We start from the raw sequence: 23,900 nt of genomic DNA, 5'->3' as shown, positions 1-23,900 counted from the left end.
GAAGGATCGTCCAATATCCCTGGGCATCTTCCCATTACCTGCAGGAGATGCTCTCCTCACGCCCGAGGCTCAGAGGGAAGTGGCAGACACACCTGCGGCAGAGCACTGGAAGTTCCATGAGCTGAGCCAGCCACGGTCCCACACCAGCCTCAAGGTGAGCACAGCCTGGCAGCCTTGTTTGGCAGGAAAAACTCCCATAACAGATGGTAGATCTTTGGGACGATGGAAAAAAAGGCAAAAAAACCCCACTAAATTGAAAGAGAGTAGGTATAAGCCAAGTGGGTTGCTTACTCCAGTGAGTTCTGAGGGAACTTTCTTAGTACAAGGAGCAAAAGCTTTGGAGGCATGAAACTCCCTGGAGTCTGAGCCCAGACTAAGATACCCCTTTGAGTTCCTTGGGACTCAGCCCAATGGTGAGAGAGACAGCTTTGATCCCGTTGTGCAAAAAGTAAATTTAATAATACCAAAATAACAGACAATAGGTGTCCCACTGTATTGGTCCAAACCAAATCAAGGCAGTAAACAAGGGGCCAAAAAGCAAAATGCTGAAGGTGGGGGTCTAGGGTCACACAGAGGTACTTACATACCCTACTGTGGGTAGGGAGCTAAGGTGGGGTCTGAGGAAAATGTCCATTGGGGGACAACGATTAAGAATATTAAAATCCTTGCACCAAAAATCAACCTATGAACACAGAGAAACCAAGAACTTTCTAGTAACAATTTGTATAGAGAGCATATGAATAAACCATTTGTTTATGACACTGAAAATGGGGTTTTCTATGGCATTTTTCCAGGGTTCTCTTCTTCCCCAGGGTAACTGCTCTCTACAGGGGCATTTTCCAAATGAGTGATAATATAGGTTTCGTTCTCCTCTTATTCTCATCAGTAGGTCTTTCTTTCTGACTGCGGACCCTTTCCAAAGGTTTCATCTTGTTTTTCCACACTAGATGTGTTACTAGGTAGTGGGAACAGTCTAATTAGCTTTATTAATCCTACTTTACAAGGAAAGCTTTGGCTACAACATGGGCAGTGCTCTTCGTGCAGCCTCTGCATGCTACCAGGTGTATGGTGCAGGTAGACCACAGAGCTGAGAATGCTTAACTTTCCTTAATTAGTCCTGTGATAATGATTTCCCTTAACTTGTAGCTTGGCTACGATTCCTGCAATTGTTCTATGTTTCCATCTGAGAGGGTAGAATAAAACAGGAGTGGAGGAATGGGGGAGTGGTGTTGGGGTGTGATGAGTCTGGCAGTCTAGGGTGCACTCACAGCACAGCAGGAGGAGGCTCTGCAGGGTGAAGAACTCCAGAATGTGTAAATCTTCCCAATATATATTTCTTGATGAGGTTTTTTTTGGAAGCCTGTGGATGTATTGTTATTTCTGGAAAGGCATACAACTGAGAGGAGTTTCCTCTTAAGTGAACTTATTACCTGCCTAGCAGGGGAATATTAACTGATCAGAACTACAAAAACTATTTGGAGGTAATAGGAATCCATTTATTTATCATGGAGGTCATAAGGAGATAATGGGAAGAGTAAGTAGTAGTTAAGATATCAAAATGACAATGTGAGTTTGCTTCTAAAAATTTGTCACTTAAAAAGGGTGCTGGTCAGGAGGTTGAATCTTGAATATGTCCAATTCCTTTGTCTTATGCTATTAACATCAGGAAATTGGTAGATTTTAGGAAGGCTGACTGAAATATAACTTACGTTCAATAAATACAAGTATGACTAAGAGTAGATGGAGATCAGGTGGAAAGGGAAGCTTCTGATTCCATCTTTCACCTCAGAAAATTGGATAATCCATATTGTCAAAATAGGCTTCTTGGTATAATTCTTCTAAAAATAATACCCTGCTAAATGAGAATTCACAAAATAGCACAAACTGTAGTTAGTCAAATCTGTTTATTCAGAATAAGTTCCTTGAGTCCAAAGGAACATCTTTACTTTGTAGCTGTGAATGTAAAGTACTTCTGAAGTGAAGCTGTTGAATAATGTGATACATTGAAGTCAAAAACCAGCATTTGAAACTTTTTTCTCTAATACTTTCCTTCTGAATATTTTTTAACATCCAGTACAAGGCACAAACAAGATTCTGCTGCTTTCTAGCATCTATTTTCCATTTCATGCCTGAACCTTTCATTAATGTGTTTCCCCTCCAAAAGTATCACAAAGCAGAGATGGCAGAAGTGAAGAAATCTGGGTATTCTGTAGCTTGTGCAATAGTGACATTGCTGGATATCATTGTAAGATGATGCACAATTAATGTACAAGTCATTCTTTCTACTCATTCATGCACAGCACTGCAGATGAGTTACTTCTTCAGATTTGATTATGGATTTTTTAAAATATTTTTTCTTTTTTCCTGGTAAAGTCTTTTGGCAACATGATCAAAAAAGTCAATTTTGCTAGGTCAACACAGCACTGACTTTCAGATGTTTAGGCTTTGAGATATTCTGATTAATTTAGTGTCCCTTAGTGAAATTGTTTTTGCTTTTCTTGTTCTAGAACAAATATTTGTAATAGTTTAAACCTGTATGGTTTCCAAGAGTAAGCTAAAAAAATACCATAGATAATAACGTCAGAAATATAAAATAGATGGAGTGATTTGAAATTCCCTTAGGGAAAGGACCATTTTATTCCCTGTTTTTTCCTATGCTATCAAGCTATTTTCCTTGAGCGTTGTGTGTGAAAGTCAGTGATCAGTTTGTGCTGCATCAGTTAGTGGATGCTTTTGGAATACAAAGATGTAGAAATGTTTAAACAGAGCCAGCAGCTCTGCTGAGGTTTATTCCTCATTTGTGTGAGTTCTGGATGTCCTTGGTAAGGAGCACCACTTCCCTGCCTTCTGTATCTGCATGCTCAAATATGAACCATTATCCAGTGCCTCAACTTCACCCATTCAAAGGCAATTGAGTAAATTGCAGTGTGTTTTTTTCTTTTCTTTTATTCCTTTAGAGATGTTTGTATTTCTGAATACTTTTGACAGAAAAATCAAATATTAATAATTGGTTATTCTGCAATTTACTATAAAACAATGAGAACTGTCAGTAATTGTAGGCAATCAGTGCTGTATTTTTGTTTCTAGGGCTTGCAGATTCAATGTGGAGATGTTACTATCAGGCAAGGTTTACATTTATGCCGTTACACATAAATGTGTGGTTTGCTCCCTGTACCCACACAAATAAAAATTCTGTCTTAGTAGGCTCCAAAAGGAGAAGTCTCTTAAATTACAATCCATAGTAATCTTATGCTAAGTACAAGTGAGACAGTGTATATCTACATGCAGGTCTCTTCCGTGTTTTTTTTTAATGACCTTAAAATTCAGTTTCATTTCCTCCTCAAAAATGTATGCAGTGAATTTGTGCTTTGCAAAACCTATACCTGTTTTGTTCCTGACTAGTTCAGTCATATTCTCTTTAAAAAAAATGTCACAGACTTGTCCAGGAGCCTTGCTTTCACCTCTGATTCCCAAACAAACCCTACAAGAACTTTAGATAAGAAGTTACCATCCTGCCTTCATTTTGCACACAGCAGCCTCAAGTTTCATCTTTATTTTCCCCAACAAGTTTCCTGTAATGGTGTGTTCTAGAAACTATTGGCCTAAACAGGCAGACTTGTTTTCCTTTCTGCAGTGAGCTGTTGTTCACTGTCATGTGCTGCTTGAGTCATAGATAGACATCTGATGCGGGTCTGGGCATGACTGGGAGGTAAAATGTGAATGAAGAAGGTAAGAGAATAGCTGAAAAAGGGCTGTTGGTATATTCAGGTAGTGGCCTCTGGTTGTGTCATACACAATCCACTCTGCTCTCCCACCCAGTGCCTGATGCAGCTCTGAGTGATGGTCCCAATCTGGGGTCTAGCAGCTGGATTAAGTCCATAATTAATGCCATAACTGTGGGTCTTGACGCAGTATCACTGTAAATTATTGACAGGAATCAGCTTCTGAGGAGCAGCTGTTTACTGATATTCCTTGGTTGATCTGAAATCTAACTGGACAAGTATTACCACCGCAGTTCCATGTCTCTTTCCCAGTGTCAGCCAGCACTCACAGTTCAGATTGGAAAGCACATAAAACCTGGGTGAAGTGCTTGCAAATATGGAAATGTTCAAGGCCAGGTTGGACAGGGCTTGGAGCAACCTGGTCTAGTGGAAAGTGTCCCTGCTCACAGCAGGGGGTTGGAGCAAATTTTAATGTTCCTCCCAAACCATTCTGTGATTGATTCTATGAATTGCTACAGTTTTATATCAGTTAATCCATGTTTCCATCAGTGCTTCAGTGGCTGCTTTTTAAGGTACCATGAATATTCTGAACCATTAGTTTTATAACAGCTTTGGGAAGATTAAGCAGTTCATTGTGCAGCTAGAAGGACTCTTAGAATGAGAATGCTCTTGTTTTCTGGAAGACTTCACGGAGAAGTAGTGGCTAAAATTATCTGCTGAGATCAAACATTACTATTAAAAATAAAGACATTTTTTATGTATTTCACTTCTGCCTTAACAAGGGTGAAACAGCCATAGGCTAAAGATGACTGTATTGGCTTAAAATATTTTTATTCATCTGTCTTTGCATTTGCATAATTTCAGTAAAATACAGTGATTTTGTTGTCTGTTCCTTAGTTTATATGCCCAACTGTTCTAATAACACTTTGTTAATTTTTACTGGTAATGGTGGCAATTCTAGGATGAGCTCTCTGATGTTAGCCAAGCAGGCTCCAAATGTACTACTCCAGCATCCACAGCTGCTTCAGATGTTCCTGTGCTGCCTGCTGAAACCCCTCAAAAGGAAAATGTTGAAGGGCTTGCAAAGGACGCAGAGATGTCAAATGTGAAGCTGGATGTAAGCAAGAATACTGAAGTACAGGTAGCTCAAGAGACAAGAAATGTGTGCACTGGTGAGCTGCTTTAATTTCTTAATGTAGGGTTACTATGGACATCATATTTGATCGCTTACTAATTGTCTTTTGTTGTGCCACAAATGAGAATGAGGTTTTTGTTGAATATTTTAAGGGGTACAGAGTATTGGTCAGAGATAAGTCTATTGTTTATTTTTTCTTCAGTTTTTTCATCAATTGTTTATGATATTTCTTAGGCAGTAGAAAAGGCACAAAAAGTCATGAAGTGTTGGACATCCTGGTTTCAGTTGCAGAAATAGTAGGAAATAATTGCTGTCGGATGACTTATGTTAAATTCAGGAGGGACCTAGAAATTCCAGTGCCTGCACAAGAATATCAAAATCTGTGGGTCTTTTCCTTTAATTACCTTGATAAGTCTCTGAACAGAAGAATCCTAAGTTGGTGACTGATTAAGAACTACTACATGTAGTTAATATGTCATGATGATTTTGTTTATGGGCTTGTACCACTTGCTTTGCCCCAGGGGGAAATGAAAATGAAGAAAAATCTGAAGTTCAGGCAATCATTGAGTCAACTCCAGAATTGGATATGGATAAAAATCTTAGTGGATATAAGGGTTCCAGGTAAGTTGTGTGTTGCGATTTGAGGAAGAAGACAAAATTTAGGTTATTTAAAGATGCTATGTATGGGAATTTTTCTTTTCTTGTCTTTGTTTCATTTTTGTGATGAGAAGGATAAAATCACCCTGCATGGTGAATCTTAAGGGTGTAAGAGCTTTGTGTGAAAGGAGCCCCTTCTCTGACCAGAGGAATATTTTGACCTCCTACTATTTAGTTCTTTTGCATTCTTGTTGTATTAAATGACTTCCAGTTTAGCTGAACTGTCTGTTTTTCAGGCATTTGGGCTAAGTCCTGACACAACTGAATTTCTATAGGCCAAAACTTGATATGCTTTAATTTATTAAAATCCTGTCCAACTCAGTATCAGTAACTGCTTCAAGATTGGGATCTTGATGGCAAAGAAGCATTTGAAAATATAATCTAGAATTTGTAGGTCAGCTGAAAGCTTGTGGGATTTGTTTGAGGGAACAAATGAACTACTGGTAAAAAATACAGAGAAAGCTTTGTTATGGAGGTGTTATCTCCCTGCTTTTTCATGTCTTGTCTAATTCTCTGCCCAGCACTCCCACTAAAGGCATCAAGAACAAAGCATTTGACCGTAACACAGAGTCACTCTTTGAAGAGCTGTCATCTGCTGGTTCTGGCCTAATTGGAGATGTGGATGAAGGTGCAGATTTACTGGGTAAGAAAGGTTATTTAAAGATGCTGTGTACAGCAGTTTTCCTTTTTAGGAAATGCTTAATTATTCTTGCTGGACCTATTGTTAGGCTTCATTTGCATTAAAATTGAGTATCATCCTAAGGTAGTCATTGGAATGTAAAATCAGAAGAAAGTGTTTGTTCTTCCTCTCTGTATAATGATCTTAATCTTTTGGGGTACTTCCTACACTATTCTCCATTTCTCCCAGTATGTTCTCGTGTATAAGGATTTTTATCTCAGGGAAGTATTATTGTCTTGAACTAGTTTTAGGTAGTTTTATTCAGGTCGTGCCTGATCTGTAGTAGCTCAGCTTTATCACCTCCTTAGGGATTTTAACTTGAAAGAGAATTGCAGCAAATGAAATGGTGGTAATTTGAGAATCAAACTGTTAATTGATAGGGGAGGGGAAACCCACGTTTCTTCCCCTAAGCAGCTTACTGTAAATTCTATACTGACTGAAAAAACATGAGTTTTGAGTTGACCAAGATTAAAAAGTTCATCAGAAGAATAATCTTTCTAGAAAACAATATTGCAAGATAATTTTTGCTATATAATTGTTCAAGCCTCATTTTAAAATAATGAAAGCTGGTACTGTGGAATGTGTAAAATGCAGATGTCAATTTCAGATGCTTTCAAAATGGGTTGTGTACAAGCAATCAAGGACAGAAGCTCATTTGCTTCTGTCCTCTGACCCTGCAAAAATGCAGATTGTTAGGATTTACTGTTAAAAACTCCTGTATGCAATCTGGATTCTGGTTGTTCAGTGTAGAAACTTATTTTACATCGAACAGGGGACATTCTGCAGGTGTTACTCTCTAGGAGTAACGGGTCTATCTCCAGTCCGAGATGGTTTTTTCTTTGCTGTTGCTCTGAGCAGAGAGGCTCTCCACACCCTTACTGCAACATACTCCATCCACAGGAAAAACTAATCACACATTCTGCATGCAAAAATACAGATACTGGAGAAGTATTAACATGGAGCAACATCCATCCCTTAACTGTGATAAATTGATAAAAGAAGTCAAACTGTTCTCACAATGTCTTGATTATAATGCTTTGTTTTTCATGGGCAAAAAAATAATATACTTTTTAGTATAACTTATTAAAGGTTTGTCAGCGAGTTCATTACTAAATTTTTGTAAATCTATTGCTGGAAACACCAGTGTGTGCAAACTAAGCCTAGGGTTATACCTGCGTTTGTTATGCAGAATGTGTTGGTCTGACAATTTTATTTTAGAATTGTCATTTAACTTTGAGGGGGCCATTTGAGTTTGCTTCCTGGAGAGATCCTATTCAGGGATTTTCTCCCAGATTTGTCCCTAAAACCAGGATGAGCCCAAAACCTGAAAAGCCACACCTGCATCCAGGATAGCCTGTGTGTTTGAAGCATTTGGACCTGATCGAAGTGAGCATTAAACTTGTGTAAAAATAGTTAATTGGGATTCTCCAATCTGTTTTCTCTTGGGCTGCATACCCAGGGGAATATTCTGGTGTGTATGCTTCTTTTTCAAAAACTCCTTGAAATCTGTTACTTCACCAGTTAGATGTTCTTGGCTGCTGCTCTCATGAAATATGTTCTCTGTATTTTTTCACTGCTTGGTAACTTTTTTTGTTTTTGCTGTTGCACTCTGGCTTTCTAGTTTTTGTTCTTGCAATATAATAGATCCTGAAACCTGTTGGGGCGTTTTCCTACATACTTTCATCTGTGAATACTAAAAATGTTTTAAAAGCAATAGCAACTTGAATAAAATCGCTTAATGTTTGTAGTATAGGGGATTTCTCCAGATACTGATAAATTAACCATGGCTGATCTAAGCTACTTCAGTAAATGTCATTTACTTTTAATCCAAAACCCAGAAAGGGAAATGTCAAAAGAGGGAACTTTGACTTGCATGTTTATTTATAGATACCTTTTTCTTTGTTATCCAGATATCTTTAAAGTCTTCTGCTGCCAAAGTTGCTTGGAGGATTGTGATCCTAAAGTATTTTAAAAGGCCTCCACCATTAAGATACCTTTTTCATTCATTATGTTAATCTTGAATTAACATAATTTCTGCTGTTACCTGTGTGGTAATTATTTTGCTGTGCAAGATGCAAAATAATTATTCTCTCCTGAAATTACCTTTTTTATATTTTAAAAAATTACATAAGGTAATTTTCAAAAAGGGTGAGAAATTAATTCCCAGAAATTTAAGTAACACTGAAGGAGTTACTTGAAAAATTATGTTCACGTTTTCCCATGTTTTCATTGGAAAATACTGAATGGCTTAGAATTTCTTCCAAGGGCTCTGCTTTTAAATTATTTCACAGAAAATGGGAGACTTTTATTAAGTTACTGATTTTTATAAGAGGTTTAACAGACGGAAATGGTTGTGACAAACTTAAATTCTTCAACATCAGTCTTCTGTATAAATCCTGCTTCTAATCACATCACATCCCACTTCAGATTTTTGGTGATGGCTTTGTTTTAATTTGCTCTTACTTCCTAAGTCTAAATCTTTTATTGCTCCTCGTTCATACTACACCTCACATGAAATGTTTCTTGTTCTTGTTTTTGCTCTACATGGAATGCATGGGCTTTAAAGACCATAATTTCTTTGGTAAGGTATCATTTGCTCTGGGCAAATCTGCAGGGCTTTCACAATCTGAATTTTATTCAGCATGTCTTGTGTCTGTAATTGATACACTTTGGTATCTAACATGACGTAAAAGACAGTTGAGCATTTTAAACTTAACTTTTTGTGGTCTAATACTTCTGCAACATATGCTGTGTTTGGTTTTGGACTTAGTACCTTAACATCTCTAAATATACAGAGTAGCAGCACTGGCTTGTACTTAGTCAGGGTTGTCTTTGGGCTTTAATTGATGTCAGTCGGGGGGGTGGTGGGGGAAAGTTGATTGTAGAAGGTAGGTTGGACCTGAAACTTAAGATAGCTCACAGTTCTTCTGACAAGTTTGTCATACTTAAAATTCAGTTGACTTTAGGCAATGGCAAAGCATAAGTTTTGTGAAAACAACCATTTTATATTCTAATTTCATGTGTTTGTTTCCTTTGGAAAGGGATGGGACGTGAGGTTGAAAACCTTATTTTGGAAAACACTCAGCTGCTGGAGACAAAGTAAGTGAGAATGTTTATGTAAAAATACTGCTTCCAGTTATTTCATTATATCTTCAATATCCTGATACAGAATTGAGACTATACAAATGTGATTTCAGTTCTAAGAGTAGTGGGGATGTGAGTATTTTGAATTTGTAGGGGTATTTGTCTGAGTTGGTCTTCTTCTAGAAATTAAGGAGCAAAATATGCTTTTATCCTTGTGAGGCTCCAAGAAATGCAGTGCTGCGTCCTGATGAGATCATCTCCCTGTCAGAAACACAGCTTTAAATGCAGAGGCAAATCCACTGGGGCACTGTTGAGGAATTTATTCTAAGCAAACTGATTTATCAGTACTTTCTTCTAATAGAGAGAATGTGAATGTGCTTGAATGTTGGAGATTTGGGGGAATTTGGGGACACATGGTTTGATCTCTAAGAAAGCTGTGTTGCGTTACAGCAGCTCTGTGTAACAAATGTGTAGGTCTTCAAAAATAAAACCAGGCTGAAGCTGAACTGCGAGACCATGGTCATCCTTATAACCATGTGTTTTCAATGTTTGTGTAGAAATGCACTTAATGTAGTGAAGAATGATTTAATAGCAAAGGTTGATGAATTGACCTGTGAAAAGGATGTACTACAAGGTGAATTAGAGGCTGTAAAACAAGCAAAACAAAAGCTTGAAGAGAAGAATAAAGAACTGGAAGAAGAGCTGAGAAAGTAAGTTTAATTCTGTGGTTGTAAAAAAGAAAAAGAAGAACAACTCTACTGTGGTATTTTATACAATTATATAATAACGGTTTTTATTTTATATTTAGAGCTCGTGCAGAAGCAGAGGAAGCAAGACAAAAAGCTAAAGAGGATGATGATGTAGGTGTATATGTGTGTGTGGTTATGTGTGTATAATTCAATGAGACATTAGAAGTCTATATGTTCAGTGAGTACTACTAAAACTTACTGCTTAATAAGTAGTGGTAAAGTTCTTCCCTGTATAGAAATGACAGAAGATCTAAAGAGCACAAGTGAACTTAAATTGACAGTGATTGGTTTGCTTGCTTTCCTCTCTGCCCTCTATTATCATACTCTTTTTTTTTGAAGAGCTGTTTTCATTCATAATATATTGGATACAAAGGATGGGAGGAGAGGAAGGTAAAACTCAGATTTCCAAAGCCCCAAACTGTTTGAAATCTGGAATTGTGCCCTAGCTTGGCTGTTACCAGGAGGCATAGGGTGGCTCTGCAGGGCCCTGTGGTGCTCCTTTGTCCCTGCCACGTTTGTTTCGTTGTGTGGCCAGAGCGATGTCCCTACGGCGCAGCGGAAACGCTTCACACGTGTGGAAATGGCCCGGGTGCTGATGGAGAGGAACCAGTACAAGGAGAGGCTGATGGAGCTGCAGGAGGCTGTCCGATGGACTGAGATGATAAGGTGAAAGGGCTCTTACAGAATACTTGACAGACCTCCGTGTGATTTTTAGCTGCTGAGTGATCTGGTCAGCAGGTTCACTGCCTTCTGTTTGTTTTCCTCATGCCCATGAGGAACACTGTTTTTAAGTTGTGGGTGTATAGTTTGTCAGAATGGTTCTTGGTGAGACCTCAGTGACGATGTGTTACTTCATATGATGTGAAATACACACATTCTTTCAAGGATGCTTATTTTGGAACAATTACAGAAGTTGGTAATTGTAAATAACATTAATCAGGTGGGCAGTAAATTTACTCTATATGTACACATACTTTGTGATGTCAGTATAGGTATAATGTAGTCTTCAGACTGAGCATAATTCCTTTGGAAGGTCTTGGGTTGTTCAGGATGAAACAGTTGAAAGTTGTGCAAGGTGTGTTAAATATGAGCAATAAAGATGGTGATTTGGTCTCCTTTGCATCCTGAATATTCAGTTGTTTGGAAGGTATGGTTTAAAAACCTAAGTCTTCTGCCTCAGACCTCAGCCCAGCTCATCCTGGTCCCTGACCACAGGTATCAGAGGCTGTGGTGCTGCCTGCTGGCCATAGGCAGCAGTGATATGTAATTGTTCCCATTGTCCTCATGCCTGTGACCTTTTGGGAGGAAAACGCACATTCCCAACAGCCATGGATTTATTCTGTAGCTATTTTCTTCTGTAGCTGTAGAAGTCCTCTCCTATCTCTTATCTATGGCTATGGGAACACTCACTTTATCAATTATTTACTGATGTATTGAAGATTATTAAGCTTTAAAACAAAAAGCAATGGTTAAAATATTAGATAGGGGCAGAATAATTTAAAATGGTTTGCTGCTTTCTTAAAGTTTTTTTTGTTACAAGGTATTATGCAGAATTATCTCTTCTGTCTGGAAAGTTACCAGTTTGTTTGGGATGCAAAGAAATATGGATGAGGTTTATTACATAACTTTATTTCCTCTAATGGGAATTTCAATATTCTCCTCTGATAAGTAAAGAAGTAGCAGTCTGAAAAAAGCATGCTTTGTTATTTTCAAGATATTATCCTTCTATAAAAAATAAGAGTTACACACTGCTCCATTCCTTTTCCTTTTGTAGTTACTACTGACTTTGTAAACTTGGAATTCATTTCTTGTAGAGCATCCAGAGAAAATCCAGCCATGCAAGAGAAGAAAAGATCAAGCATTTGGCAGTTGTAAGTATAGAAACACAATTCACTGGCAGAAATAAAGGAAAAAAAAAACAAACAATTTGCGGGCACATTTGCGTATGTTAGCTAATTATTTTTTGTCTGATTAAGATATCTTAACCTTCTCCTCTTGTTGTCCAGCATACCAACTGGGTAAGACTGGTCTGGAAGACAAAATGTATTGTAAGCTGCAGCATGTAGTGAGTGGCTGTGCACTTTGTGAAGTTAAATGCCAAAGTGCTGGAATTTTTTCTTAGCTGCATATGCAGCAGGATTCTTGTTATGAACGTTTTTTCTGGATTCATCTTTATGATGAAAAGTACAAACCTGAATAGCATGTGTGGATTGAATTTATTTCAGCTTCTTTTCCCTCTGTGAAGTACAGCTTATTGGTTGTTATATTCTCCTTGCTGACTTCAAACTCTTTAAATCTAAGCCAGTATTTTTCACAAGATATTTGTTAAATAATCCTTTTGATGTTGTGATTTGCTGATAACTGTTTTATCTTGTTGCATAGAAAATAGTGGGGTTTTTAAAATTCTCTCTGCATGAACTAAGGTCCTTCATGGAACTGTCTTCCAGGTGTGTTGTTCACATCCTAATTTTGTTGGTTCCCTGTAGATGTTAATTCAAGGTGAAGTTCTCATTGAATTTGATAAATGGGATAATAATCCTTTAAGAATTTTTCTTACAGACATGAGTCTTTGTGCTTTGAGAGTGTTGCTGAGTGTGTGGTGGCTGCTGCTATGTTGGGCTCCAATTTTTTACTTTACCTGTTTTGAGCAGGCTGGCATATGCTGTGTTTTGCCCGCACAGTCAAATTTAGATGCATCTGACAAATCTTGACACTTTTCTTTTTCTCTTCTTCTAGTTTTAGTAGGCTCTTCAGTTCATCCAGCAATACAGCAAAGAAACCAGAACCTCCTGTCAATGTTAAATATAATGCTCCAACCTCGCACATTACTCCATCAGTCAAGAAAAGAAGCAGCACCTTATCTCAATTACCCAGTGACAAATCTAAAGCCTTTGAATTCCTCAGTGAAGAGTAAGGCATTTTGGTTTTACACTAGTAGATATGCTCTGGCAAGTGTTTACTCTTTTAGTTCTCTGAGATTACTAGCATGCTAGTAATGTTCTCCTGAAGTGAGTGTTCATAAGGACTCAAGATAGTACAGAGTGAAATGTGCAGCAGTGAGTAAATACTTAGAGCACCTGGCTGAAATATTCTACTTGTTGAATACCACTGTCTTTCAAAAAAGTGTGTTTAAGCACAGGAGGCAACATTTGGTACGCTTTTATATGCAAATGTTGTAGCTGAGCAATAACTGTACAGGTACTTAAGGTTCACTTAAGAGTCAGGCTAACAAGAATCTGTAATTACTTTTTTTCTCCTGTGCTTTGTTTTGGCAATATATCCTTGTGAGTTATAACTTGTAAAGCTCCTACTAGAGATTCCCAACCCAAGTTCATTTCTTTTAAGGATGCTGGCAATAGACTTTCTGGTTTTGCCTGTTTTTCACCAATCCCTTAAAAATAGCCCACAGGAAACCTGGCATTCTGATAGGTGAAAGAAACTAGGGATATCCTTGGTAACCCAGTGCTTCCACATTGATCTTGGTTATTGAGTTTAACAGCAATTCCCATTACACAAGAGATTCTAAAGAGCATAAGTAAGAAGTTCTTCAATCCTGATTCTTGCCCAGAACTGAAGCCAGTTTAGCCTCACGCCGGGAGCAGAAGAGGGAGCAGTACCGCCAGGTGAAAGCTCATGTCCAGAAAGAGGATGGCAGAGTGCAGGCTTTTGGCTGGAGTCTACCTCAGAAGTACAAACAGGTATGATGTTTTCAGGTGTAATAACAACAGCCTCATATTTGAATAGGGTATGATTTCACAGCTTGCGTTTGAGTGATTCCAGCTTTTTTTTTGTTGTTGAATTTAGCAGTAAAGAATCTTTCTAAAGAAAACAATAATGCAAAACTCTTAATTGTTTAACTCTTAATGAATTCTGAGCAACTTATTCCAAAGATTGTAAACCTCTTTTAAAGGTAAAATTTTCCTGTTTGTTTGTTTTTTCCTAGGTGGCAAATGGTGGACAGGGTGAAAATAAGATGAAGAACTTGCCTGTACCTGTTTACCTGAGGCCTTTGGATGAGAAGGATACATCTATGAAGGTAGAATATCTCCAGTGATGATAGAGAGACTTGGGCAGACTATAGCTTGAATGTTTTTGTTTTGGACTCAGTTACATTCTTTTTCAAATTAAGTTGTTTCTTTTTAAAACATGGTGAAGAGGAATTTAAGTCTCAGTAAAATATGCATTACTTTAATTGTAATTAATAACTTAAATTGGACTTCAGATATATAATAATGTTGCTATCACTTAGCATATTTAACAATGCTTGTGTCTCTTTTTTTAGTTTGAGATTCAAGTAAAACATTTCTTTTTCTCCCAAGCTGTGGTGTGCTGTAGGGGTGAACCTGTCAGGAGGGAAGACACGAGATGGAGGGTCTGTGGTTGGTGCCAGTGTATTCTACAATGATGTGACTGGTGTGGATGCAGATAGCAACAAGCAGCAAACAGGATCCCAGAGTAGCTTAGATAAACTAGACCAGGAGCTCAAGGTAAGGTCACTGCAAGGCACATTTAATTTTTTACTGTGTAAACTGTACTTTACTGTGTAACTGTAGAGTAATAAAGAACTTTCTAATCTGTTCATTGGTAACAAATAGGTTTTTCTTGGTTAGTCATTAGCCCAGGATGTTTGAGTTATTGACTCCAACTATTAAATACTTTGTTTTGTCCCTTGCTGAAATTAATTTTATATCAAAATGATGTACTGCTTATCAGTGCTGCCTTGTTTAAAAACTATTTGTGACAGAACCATTTATGTTTTAACTGCCATGAATGGAATTCATATTAAGGGCATAAAAACAGTCTTAATTTTGAAGTGCTTTGGGATATCCCATTAACTTGTGGTGATACTGAGTATGGCAGTTGTCATGTCAATAATGTTTTTATTTTATACTGGTCTAACTGTATAATTATGCAGGGTAATTATAATATTTTATATATTTTAAATAGAACTATGAAATATGAGGGAGCTTTATACTTCAGATTCATAGAGAACAAGTAACTGTGTAGTTTTGCAATGGCATTGAAGATATTTAACTTCCCACATATTAATGTATATTTCTATATGTGAAGATGTAAGACCATAAAAGATCAAAGGTCTTTTCTTGTCCCCCTTTCTGTTGTTCATTTCTGCCTTTGTTCTCCCTCAGGATCAGCAGAAGGAACTGAAGCATCAGGAAGAATTATCCAGTCTAGTTTGGATCTGTACTAGCACACATTCTGCTACAAAAGTTATCATTATTGATGCAAATCAACCAGGGAATATTCTGGACAGTTTCATTGTTTGCAATTCTCATGTGCTTTGTATTGCCAGTGTACCAGGTAAAACACTTGGGCTGGTTCAGCTCCTGCTTTTTTAACTGTTTCTTGTTCAGCTTCTCTTATACAATGAACACTCAAAGATTTGTTACTTAGTGATAAAAAGATACTGTAACACGGCAATAAGAAAATGTTTGATTGTACATTAAACTATTGCTTTCTGCCCTACTGTTTCGCTCTTTAGTTGGCTGTTGACCAAAATTAACTGAAATTCAGACAGATGTCAGGAGCCAAGGGGAACTATTTTGTTTGATGTACTATAAACTGTGCAGCAGTTTCAATATTTCATGGAATTGCGATCACAAAAAGAATAATATGTTAATTGCTTTTTTGAACTCCTCAGCCTCTTCGAGATAAGCAGCAAGTCTTGGAGCTCCCTGCAGAGGGAATCCTTGTTACATTTGAGTGTATTTTAAGTCTTGAAAGTATAAGAGGATTGAACATGATAAAAATGGTTTTTCTTCCAAAAGAAAGGATCTGTTGCACCCTAATTCTTCATAGAGATATAGGCCCTTGCGTACATGCACTGTTACGAAATTTAATTTTAGAGGAAGATAAAATGAAAATAGAAATAAGCTATTTGGAAAACTGCAGATTGAAATACAGTGAATGATATTGTAGTGCCGCTAAGTCGATCTTGCTTTTGTTTTGTGAGCTTTGTGACAGTATCTTCCACATTTGCTGGTCATGTTAAAATTATCTTGTGGGAAGGAGCTGTCTGCATGTTAAATCTCAGTTGCCGGCAAGCTCATTCAGTTTGAAGCTTAGTTATTAGATAGAGAAATGATTCAGGTTTATCCCTGTGAAAAACACCCAGTGACAAGGCCCAAGGGAATGGCCTAAAGTTGTATCAGGGATGGTTTTGGCTGGATATCAGGAAACGATTTTTCTCCAGGGAGTGGTGGGGCATGGAAAGGGCTCCTCAGGGCAGTGGTCATGGCACCAAGGCTGCTAGAGCTCTAGGAATGTTTTGTCAATGCTCTGAGACAAAGGGTGGCGTTGTTTGGTGTCTGTGCGGGGCCCAGAGTTGGAGTAGATCTTTGTGGGTCCCTTCCAGCTCAGGACATTATATTATTCTGAGTTTAATCTCTTTCAGGGGCAAGAGAAACAGACTACCCTGCAGGGGAAGAAGGGTCCCAGGAAGCAGATTCCAGCCAAGTGGACAAATCTTCCCTGTGTGGCAGTATGACCAGCAACAGCTCTGCCGAGACCGACAGCCTGCTGGGGGGCATCACTGTGGTGGGCTGCACTGCTGAGGGTCTCATGGGGGCTCCTGGTGCCCATGACACCAATGGGACCTCACGTGTGGCAGAGGAACAGTTGGGTATGTGATAAATACTACAGGTGTTTCAGGGCTGGCCAAACACCTTGAGATGCAGCTGGAAATAAACGGTGCAACTACTGAGGTTAACAAGCATGTACGCTGTGATAACATGAACTCTCTGTAAATGTGTAAATTGTAGCTGAAAATGTGGTGGAGGTGACTTGAAATGGTAATAGGCAAGTGCTTCTTGCAAGTACTTTTGAGAGAATTCCTGTGCCTGCTCTAGAGAGCAATTTTAATGCAATATTTGAAATACAGATATTGCCAAAGAGTGACTAAAATAAATGCCTTGTATTTTATCAAGTCTTAATAGAGATTTAAGTGAAACATTATTTCATAAACATTCGTACTGTTTTTTGTCATATGCCCTGCAGAGCTGTATTGATACAATTGTTAATGGTTATGTGATGGTTTACCTTGTTCACTGCTGTCCTAGTTAATTATTTAATGGCCAGTCTGAACCATCAGTCACTGGGTTGATACAAACATGCATTTGACATTTGTTTATACAGTGCAACCTGCTAAAACTTGGGCATTTCTGATGTGATGTTTTTGATTCTCATGTGGAAATTGTAACTGTCTGGCTGTAACAGCTATTCACTACAGTTTTAAGTATCAAGTTCTGGCTGTTTTAAACAATAGCAAATTCTATTGCAGTTGTTAAAAAGTTTTTCAAATTTGTTTGTTTCATAGATATATCTACTGAAAATAATTCAGTAGATGAGAACATTCCAACAGCAGAGGAGGCAACAGAAGCTACGGAAGTCAATGCAGGGACAGGAGAAGACACAGCTGATATTGCACAAACAGGAATCTACACAGAGCATGTCTTTACAGATCCCTTGGGAGTGCAGCATACAGCAGAGGCATCTCCAGTGTATCAGCCTAAGTATCTAGTCTCAGTCCTCATACCTTTGAAAACATATTTAAAAAAAGAAATATAATGTTTGTAGAAACATACCATGGAGACAAAATGACTACTTTTTTTTCAAGTGTGTTGAGGTTTATATAAGTAGTCTTGGTACAGGACTGTGCTTTGTGACTCTCTTCTGCCATTCCCCAGAGATGATAATACTGATAGGCTTGAATGGAACCGAGTTTTCCTTGTAAAAATAAATGTCCACTTGAAGAAATTCCATTGTTATTGAGGTTTCCATCTGTATTGTATACTTTCATGAGTGGTTACTGTGTTTTTAAACACCTCACATACTTCAGAAGCCAGTGTAGGAACTCTCAGTAGTGAAGTAAATACCTGGGTTATAGCTTGAGTAGTCTGTGCACTCCATTAAATGCATTTTAACTGGTGTTTTTTTCTAGTACTGAGTCTGAGTTATATAAGGATGTTGTAGTTCTGCCAAATGAGCAAGATCTAGTGAGGGAAGAAGCACAGAAAATGAGTAGCCTTTTGCCGACCATGTGGCTTGGAGCACAGAATGGATGGTAAGGAAGTGCTAGTCTTGTTACATTTGTTTATAATAATTGCTTTAAGCTTGCTTCTTCTGCCTTACAGCCCTGATAACCATCTCAAGTCAAGATTAAGCACAGGATGGTCTCAAGAGAGCCAAAACCTTGAATGCTTTGCTGCATTTTTAGGCATTATAGAATTCAAAGGAAGTATTGTAGGTGATTAGTAAGTCCTTTTTTGTTAGATAACTCTTCATCTGCAGAGAAGTTCTGTGGTTTCTGTGTAGTCAAAGAAATTGTTATGGTCTGTTAATTCTATAATTTTTCAATATTTTAGTGTGCTAGAAAAATATATTGTAATTTTTACTGCAGATGGATGTGCAAGGGAGTTTGTAATGCTTTACGCCTCTGAAAAAGCCATTCTGCTGCTCATGTAGTTCTTCCTTTCAGTGAATACATAGTTTCCAGTGGAAGATGAAAACTTATTTTTCCTTTGATTGTGGATTTCCATTTATAAGAGCTTTGCTTGTGCTGTTTTTGTGTGGTAGTGCTTTTAATCCCTCCTGATTTGTCTTTGCAGCCTGTATGTTCATTCATCAGTGGCCCAGTGGAGGAAATGTGTTCATGCCATTAAACTTAAAGATTCTATTCTCAGTATTGTGTAAGTCCTAAAAGAATGTGATGTAAATAATAATGAATTTCTCTTAAAGTACTTTCCAAAGTAGTTTTATATTTCCTCCTCAGATATTGGGAATCCCAGTTGCCATAACTGCCTGCATGCTCTTTGAGGGAGAGTGGAAAACTGGGGAATAAAGAAAATAAAAGGAATCTTGTACCTGTTGAAATACGTAGTCCAAAAGATGAGCTGTAGCTACACAAAACAGTTATAGGTTGCTGTTTTTGTTGTTTTCTTCAGACATGGTAGCCAGATACATTTCAAGCACTCTGAACTGGATTTTGACCCCTTGTTATATCCCTTCTCTTGAGGTATATTGTAGAAATCAAAACACTGGGGCTAATGTGACTGTAAAAAATATCCTGAAATGTTAAATGTTTATACCTAGCTTTTAACCTGCCTTCTGAGTAGAGCAGTCTAACAGTGTGTTGTTGTGCCTCCTTTTTCCCCAGACATGTCAAAGGAATAGTCTTGGTTGCACTGGCAGATGGGACACTCGCAATCTTTCACCGAGGAGTTGGTAAGGATTCTATTGCATCTGGAAACTCGGGAATTTTTAACAGTAGTCAGGAAAGAAATATGCCATTTACAAGTAATGCTTTGATAATGTATTCCCCAATTACTTTTTTTTGGGTAGTTATGAGAAATATTTCTTGTTATTTCAGTTGAAGATTCAAGTACTGTTTTTGCACTATTGTGGTGCATTAATGGAGTATTTTCTTACTGTGAAATGGAGAATGGGATAGTTCTGAACTAAATAGGGAAGAGCCATCTGAAAGTCCACTTTGATCATTATCGCTCTTGCTTTTTCATTATAGTCATGCCTTCTGTTTTATTAGTGCTAAAAATGGTCTCTGGGCAAAGAGACCATTTTTGTAAGCATCCCTTCTTTCTGCCCAAACTGCTCCTGAACCAGCTCCATTGTTCATCCTCCGCAAATAGTACCTAGAGGGGAAGATCTTACTATGAGCAACTGTAACTTATCTATTGCTTGTGTTTCCACCCTGTTAATTTCTACTTTCCCTTGTGATGCTCAGCATTTAAAAGAATTTAAAAAGTTGCACAACACTAATGCAAAAAGTTGAAAAGATGCATCTGGGATTAAGTTGTTTTTAGTGGTTTTGTTTTGTTTATTTTTTTAAAGCTCATTGCAGTGGCTTACAATAGCCAAACCTCTCTAGTGAATGTCATTGATGATCTGTGGACTTAGTTCTTAGTAGTTAGTCTACAGAAGAATTTTTCTTGGTGAAGAACGACTAAATTTAGTATGCTTTTAGTAGATTTCAGGTGCCTTTTTTAAGATCTTGCAGCGTATTTTAAAAAAATCTGCACTGGCCAACACTTCTATGTTCAGACAAGCAGCAGGTGCCTAGTGCTGTGTGAAAAGCTGTTTGTTTTTGCAGGTACTAGTCCTAGTCAAGCAGAGCCTGTAGCACTAGGTAATCTGCTGCTTTAAAAATGTTGTGCTGGATTTTTAACCTGAATCATTGTACAACTCTGTTTTTTAAAAAAAGGTAACATTTGGGATGTTAGTTGCTGGTTTTTAACAAAGAGCCTAGCCATAAACTTGTACTGACTTACCCAGAATATTACAGTGCTTTATAATAATGAGACTTTTAAGATAGTTGCTTATACATCTAATTTTTCCTTAAACTGAACACAGATGCCTATGAGTTTTCCTTTTTGTTTTCCTCCTGTTTTTGCAGATGGTCAGTGGGATTTGACAAACTATCACCTCTTGGACCTTGGCCGGCCGCACCACTCAATCCGGTGCATGACAGTGGTACATGACAAGGTCTGGTGTGGATACAGGAACAAAATCTATGTTGTTCAACCAAAGGCCATGAAAATAGAGGTAAGTTCCAATGGTGATTAAAATAATTAAATGTGTTTTAATGCTGCAGTTCAGACTCCAGAGTAACTCCAGAAACATCTGTTTTCATCAGTATGGAAACAGACTACCTAGCAAGTTTGTTTTACAGAATAATTGTTTTGGAAGACTTAGAGTTATGATGAGACAGTTTTCACTTATTGAAACCAGTTTTTGGGAGATTTAGTTTTCCACTTTTAGCTGGCCAGAAACTGGGAAGTGTCCTTGTGCAGAGTTTATATGGCCAGCTCCCAGCTTACACTATGTGCTTTATTTTAATCTCCACCCAGATGCAGAGGTTTGTGTTAATTTGGAATGAACTTTCCTTCCAGTTAGAGAGTAGTTTATGCAAGGTGTGTGAGCTGGTGTTTTATCTGCAATGTTTAGTCTGTCATCTCAAGAGCAGAAAGTGGCCAAGGTTTCTGCAAGCCTTGAGCAGTATAAATGCTTCAGCTCCTGCTAATTGGCCTGAGACATGGGCCAGGCCTTTGAGGGTGACTGCTCAGCTCTTCTGAAAATATCAATCAAGCAATAATAAATTGTTTTTGTGAAGAAGATTAAATATATATGGGAAAACTGAAATGAAGTTCGTATAAAAGTGAAATGGATTATTTTGCTGGTGGATAGTGTATATTTTGCACAGGCTTGTTTATGAAAGTCAGTCATGATGGAATGAGGAAGAAAGACACTTTTTGGGCACATGTACGTTGTGCTGTAGCAGCAGGATTTCGGACCAAAAAGGCTCAAGGTTCAAAGGAGACAGAAGCTGGAGCAGGCTGGGATGAGATGTGTAAATCAGGACAGAGTAGGAAATTACAGCTTTGAGATCACAGTGAGGGAAAGGAATCAGCAATTTTAGAGCATCACATGCTGTTTGTGACTGAGCTAAACACTGTCTGTGATCTTGCAAATCAGAGGGTTGTGCTTGATTTAAGATTGCCAATTCTGACTGTGTGAGAATAACAAGAGAAACCTTTCTTACTCTTCCCTTTCTTTTACCTTTGGATTTGAACCCAAATGTTTCATAGAAGTCCTTTGATGCCCACCCAAGGAGAGAGAGCCAAGTGAGGCAGCTGGCGTGGGTGGGGGACGGGGTGTGGGTGTCCATCCGCCTGGACTCCACCCTGCGCCTTTACCATGCACATACCTACCAGCACCTGCAGGACGTGGACATTGAGCCCTATGTAAGCAAAATGCTTGGTAAGTTCCCAGGAAGAACTGGTGTGTTCTTGCTGTCTGCAGCTTCCTTTTCCTGCTAGGGATCAGGCAGTTCTCACTGCAGATTTGGGATAAGGGTGGGTGGAAAGGCTGGTTAAAATCAGTTTGTACAAACTTGAATCTGGAAGTAGGAGCTAAGTCAGTCTGTGAAGCATGATGGGGGTGATGGGTCATTTGTTGCAGTCATCTGTTATAGTCTGTTGACATTACCTGGTGTGTAAAGCATTCTTACAAAGTCAAAACTAGTGAGGAAAATGGTGGTTGAGTTTGGCAGGCACCAATAGCGACAATCTTTCTCTTTTTCTATGCTGATACGTTTTTTATAGCTAAAAATGGGAAGAATCCATTACCTGCCTGGAAAATTTGCCTTTTTTTTTTCAAAAAAACCCCCCCTCAAAATAGCAAATTTTTATTGTAGTTGAACCTAGTAAGCTTTCTGATTTTTTTCATTAATATCTATGCAAGAGCAGTTTCACCACCTACATTACACAACAAATACAGGTAATTAGGCTCTGGGAAATCCTTCACAAGTCACTGCTGTGCATTGCACATGGCTGGTCAGCCTTCTGTTCCCCTCATCATGCTAATGAATGAGAAATTAATTTTAATGGATGACAAACCACTATCTTATCTCTGTAAACTCACTTTTTGTTTGTTTTAAAAGCTGGTAAGCCCCAAAAGATTTTACTGTGCAGCATTAAGGAGCTGTTGTTCTTTTTTGCTTTCTCATAGCTAATGTTAGACTATTGCAGTATAAGTTCTCAATTTACTTACAGTGTTGTAGCCTTCTAGGTATCTTTACAACTTAAATGTGCTCCTCTACTTTTTTTCTCTCAGAAGTGGGAGGGAATTACTTGTCTTTGTAATTTGGGAATTGGATTTAAGATTCTGTGTTGTAGAACTAAAGTTATTCTTGCTCATAATTTTTGATGAAAAGCATCTTTTATTTTTAGGTACTGGTAAACTGGGATTCTCATTTGTGAGAATCACAGCACTTATGGTGTCTTGTAATCGTTTATGGGTAGGAACAGGAAATGGTGTCATCATCTCCATTCCATTAACAGAAAGTAAGTAAAATATCAACAAATAGCACTGTGCAATATGCTATAGGCATTAAAAAAGAGTATGGAACACAATTCATATGCTTGCTAATGAATAGAAAGCTTCACTGCCAGGTCTGACTCTTTAAGGTTTGTAACAGATCAGGCCTTGTGATGTTTAGCACCTAAATCTGTATATGTGGTTACAGTTACTCTAGGAAAATAACACATCTCCAGAATCTCCTGTACTGCCATTTGAGCAGAGCTGGCTTGAATCAAAGGGACTCTTCAAAGCCTTAGAGGTGTTCTGAGCACTAGCAGCATTCATAGTGGTTTATTGGTTGTATGGAACATCATTAGGTTTCTAATTAATGTTATTTTTGATTGCCATATGATCACAAAGTAGATTTTTGATTTGAGCACGTTGGTGTTGTTGCTAATAGAATTTGATTGGCTTTAGTTCTTGAGAATTCATCACAAAGTGGGTATAAAGGACTGGAACAGAAGTAACACAGACTGCTTTAAAAGACATGTTCTTCAAACAGGGCACTAACATCCTGGTCAAATTCCAATCATGTAAATCTTGGGTTTTGCTTAAAGCAGACCCCAAACTCTTGTCATAGGCTGAAACTAACTGAGGGCAGTTGAATCTGAGGAGAAAAGTACAGCTCAAAGGCAAACCAGACCTTAAACAGATAAAGCTTGGGAAAAATCTCTGTGTAAATTGATTGCATTTAAACAATAAAAAAAAGTCTCAACACTTGTGTCTGAGACTAATGTAACAGGTGTACAGAAGTTTCAGAAAATAAAATGCAGACCTTTGATAGTCCTAATTGTACTGTTGTTACCTAGAAAATAGTACAGTCTGACGGGTGAAGTTTTAGGGTGATTTAATAGTGAAAACTCTTCATTTTGTATCTTCTTTGTTGAATAGCAAACACATGCATTGTTTCTCATATTCTTCCATTGCATTGTCCATCCATTCAGTGACTGTTTTGGTTTTTTTTGCCTTGCATGAGTGTACTA

General features: G+C 38.0%; 1 protein-coding gene across 4 annotated transcripts in view; it reads left to right on the top strand.

Annotated features, from left to right (window-relative positions):
- Positions 1-23,900, top strand: part of SPAG9 (sperm associated antigen 9) — a 71,641-nt gene that overhangs the window by 31,653 nt on the left and 16,088 nt on the right. For all 4 annotated transcript variants that reach the window (XM_040081978.2, XM_040081976.2, XM_040081982.2 and 1 more), the window contains 22 exons: positions 1-154; positions 4,684-4,894; positions 5,379-5,478; positions 6,036-6,157; positions 9,235-9,292; positions 9,835-9,987; positions 10,086-10,137; positions 10,562-10,692; positions 11,841-11,897; positions 12,763-12,936; positions 13,595-13,724; positions 13,970-14,062; positions 14,346-14,513; positions 15,174-15,345; positions 16,439-16,666; positions 17,360-17,555; positions 17,984-18,106; positions 18,651-18,731; positions 19,199-19,266; positions 20,453-20,601; positions 21,645-21,816; positions 22,788-22,901. In XM_040081978.2, the coding sequence (XP_039937912.1) occupies positions 1-154; positions 4,684-4,894; positions 5,379-5,478; positions 6,036-6,157; positions 9,235-9,292; positions 9,835-9,987; positions 10,086-10,137; positions 10,562-10,692; positions 11,841-11,897; positions 12,763-12,936; positions 13,595-13,724; positions 13,970-14,062; positions 14,346-14,513; positions 15,174-15,345; positions 16,439-16,666; positions 17,360-17,555; positions 17,984-18,106; positions 18,651-18,731; positions 19,199-19,266; positions 20,453-20,601; positions 21,645-21,816; positions 22,788-22,901 (2,906 nt within the window). The remainder of the gene's footprint in view (positions 155-4,683; positions 4,895-5,378; positions 5,479-6,035; positions 6,158-9,234; positions 9,293-9,834; positions 9,988-10,085; positions 10,138-10,561; positions 10,693-11,840; positions 11,898-12,762; positions 12,937-13,594; positions 13,725-13,969; positions 14,063-14,345; positions 14,514-15,173; positions 15,346-16,438; positions 16,667-17,359; positions 17,556-17,983; positions 18,107-18,650; positions 18,732-19,198; positions 19,267-20,452; positions 20,602-21,644; positions 21,817-22,787; positions 22,902-23,900) is intronic.

Source organism: Hirundo rustica, chromosome 18 (assembly GCF_015227805.2).
Source record: "Hirundo rustica isolate bHirRus1 chromosome 18, bHirRus1.pri.v3, whole genome shotgun sequence".
NCBI lineage: Eukaryota > Metazoa > Chordata > Aves > Passeriformes > Hirundinidae > Hirundo > Hirundo rustica.
Note: the sequence above shows the minus strand (reverse complement) of the source record. Positions and strands in the feature narration are given on the sequence as shown.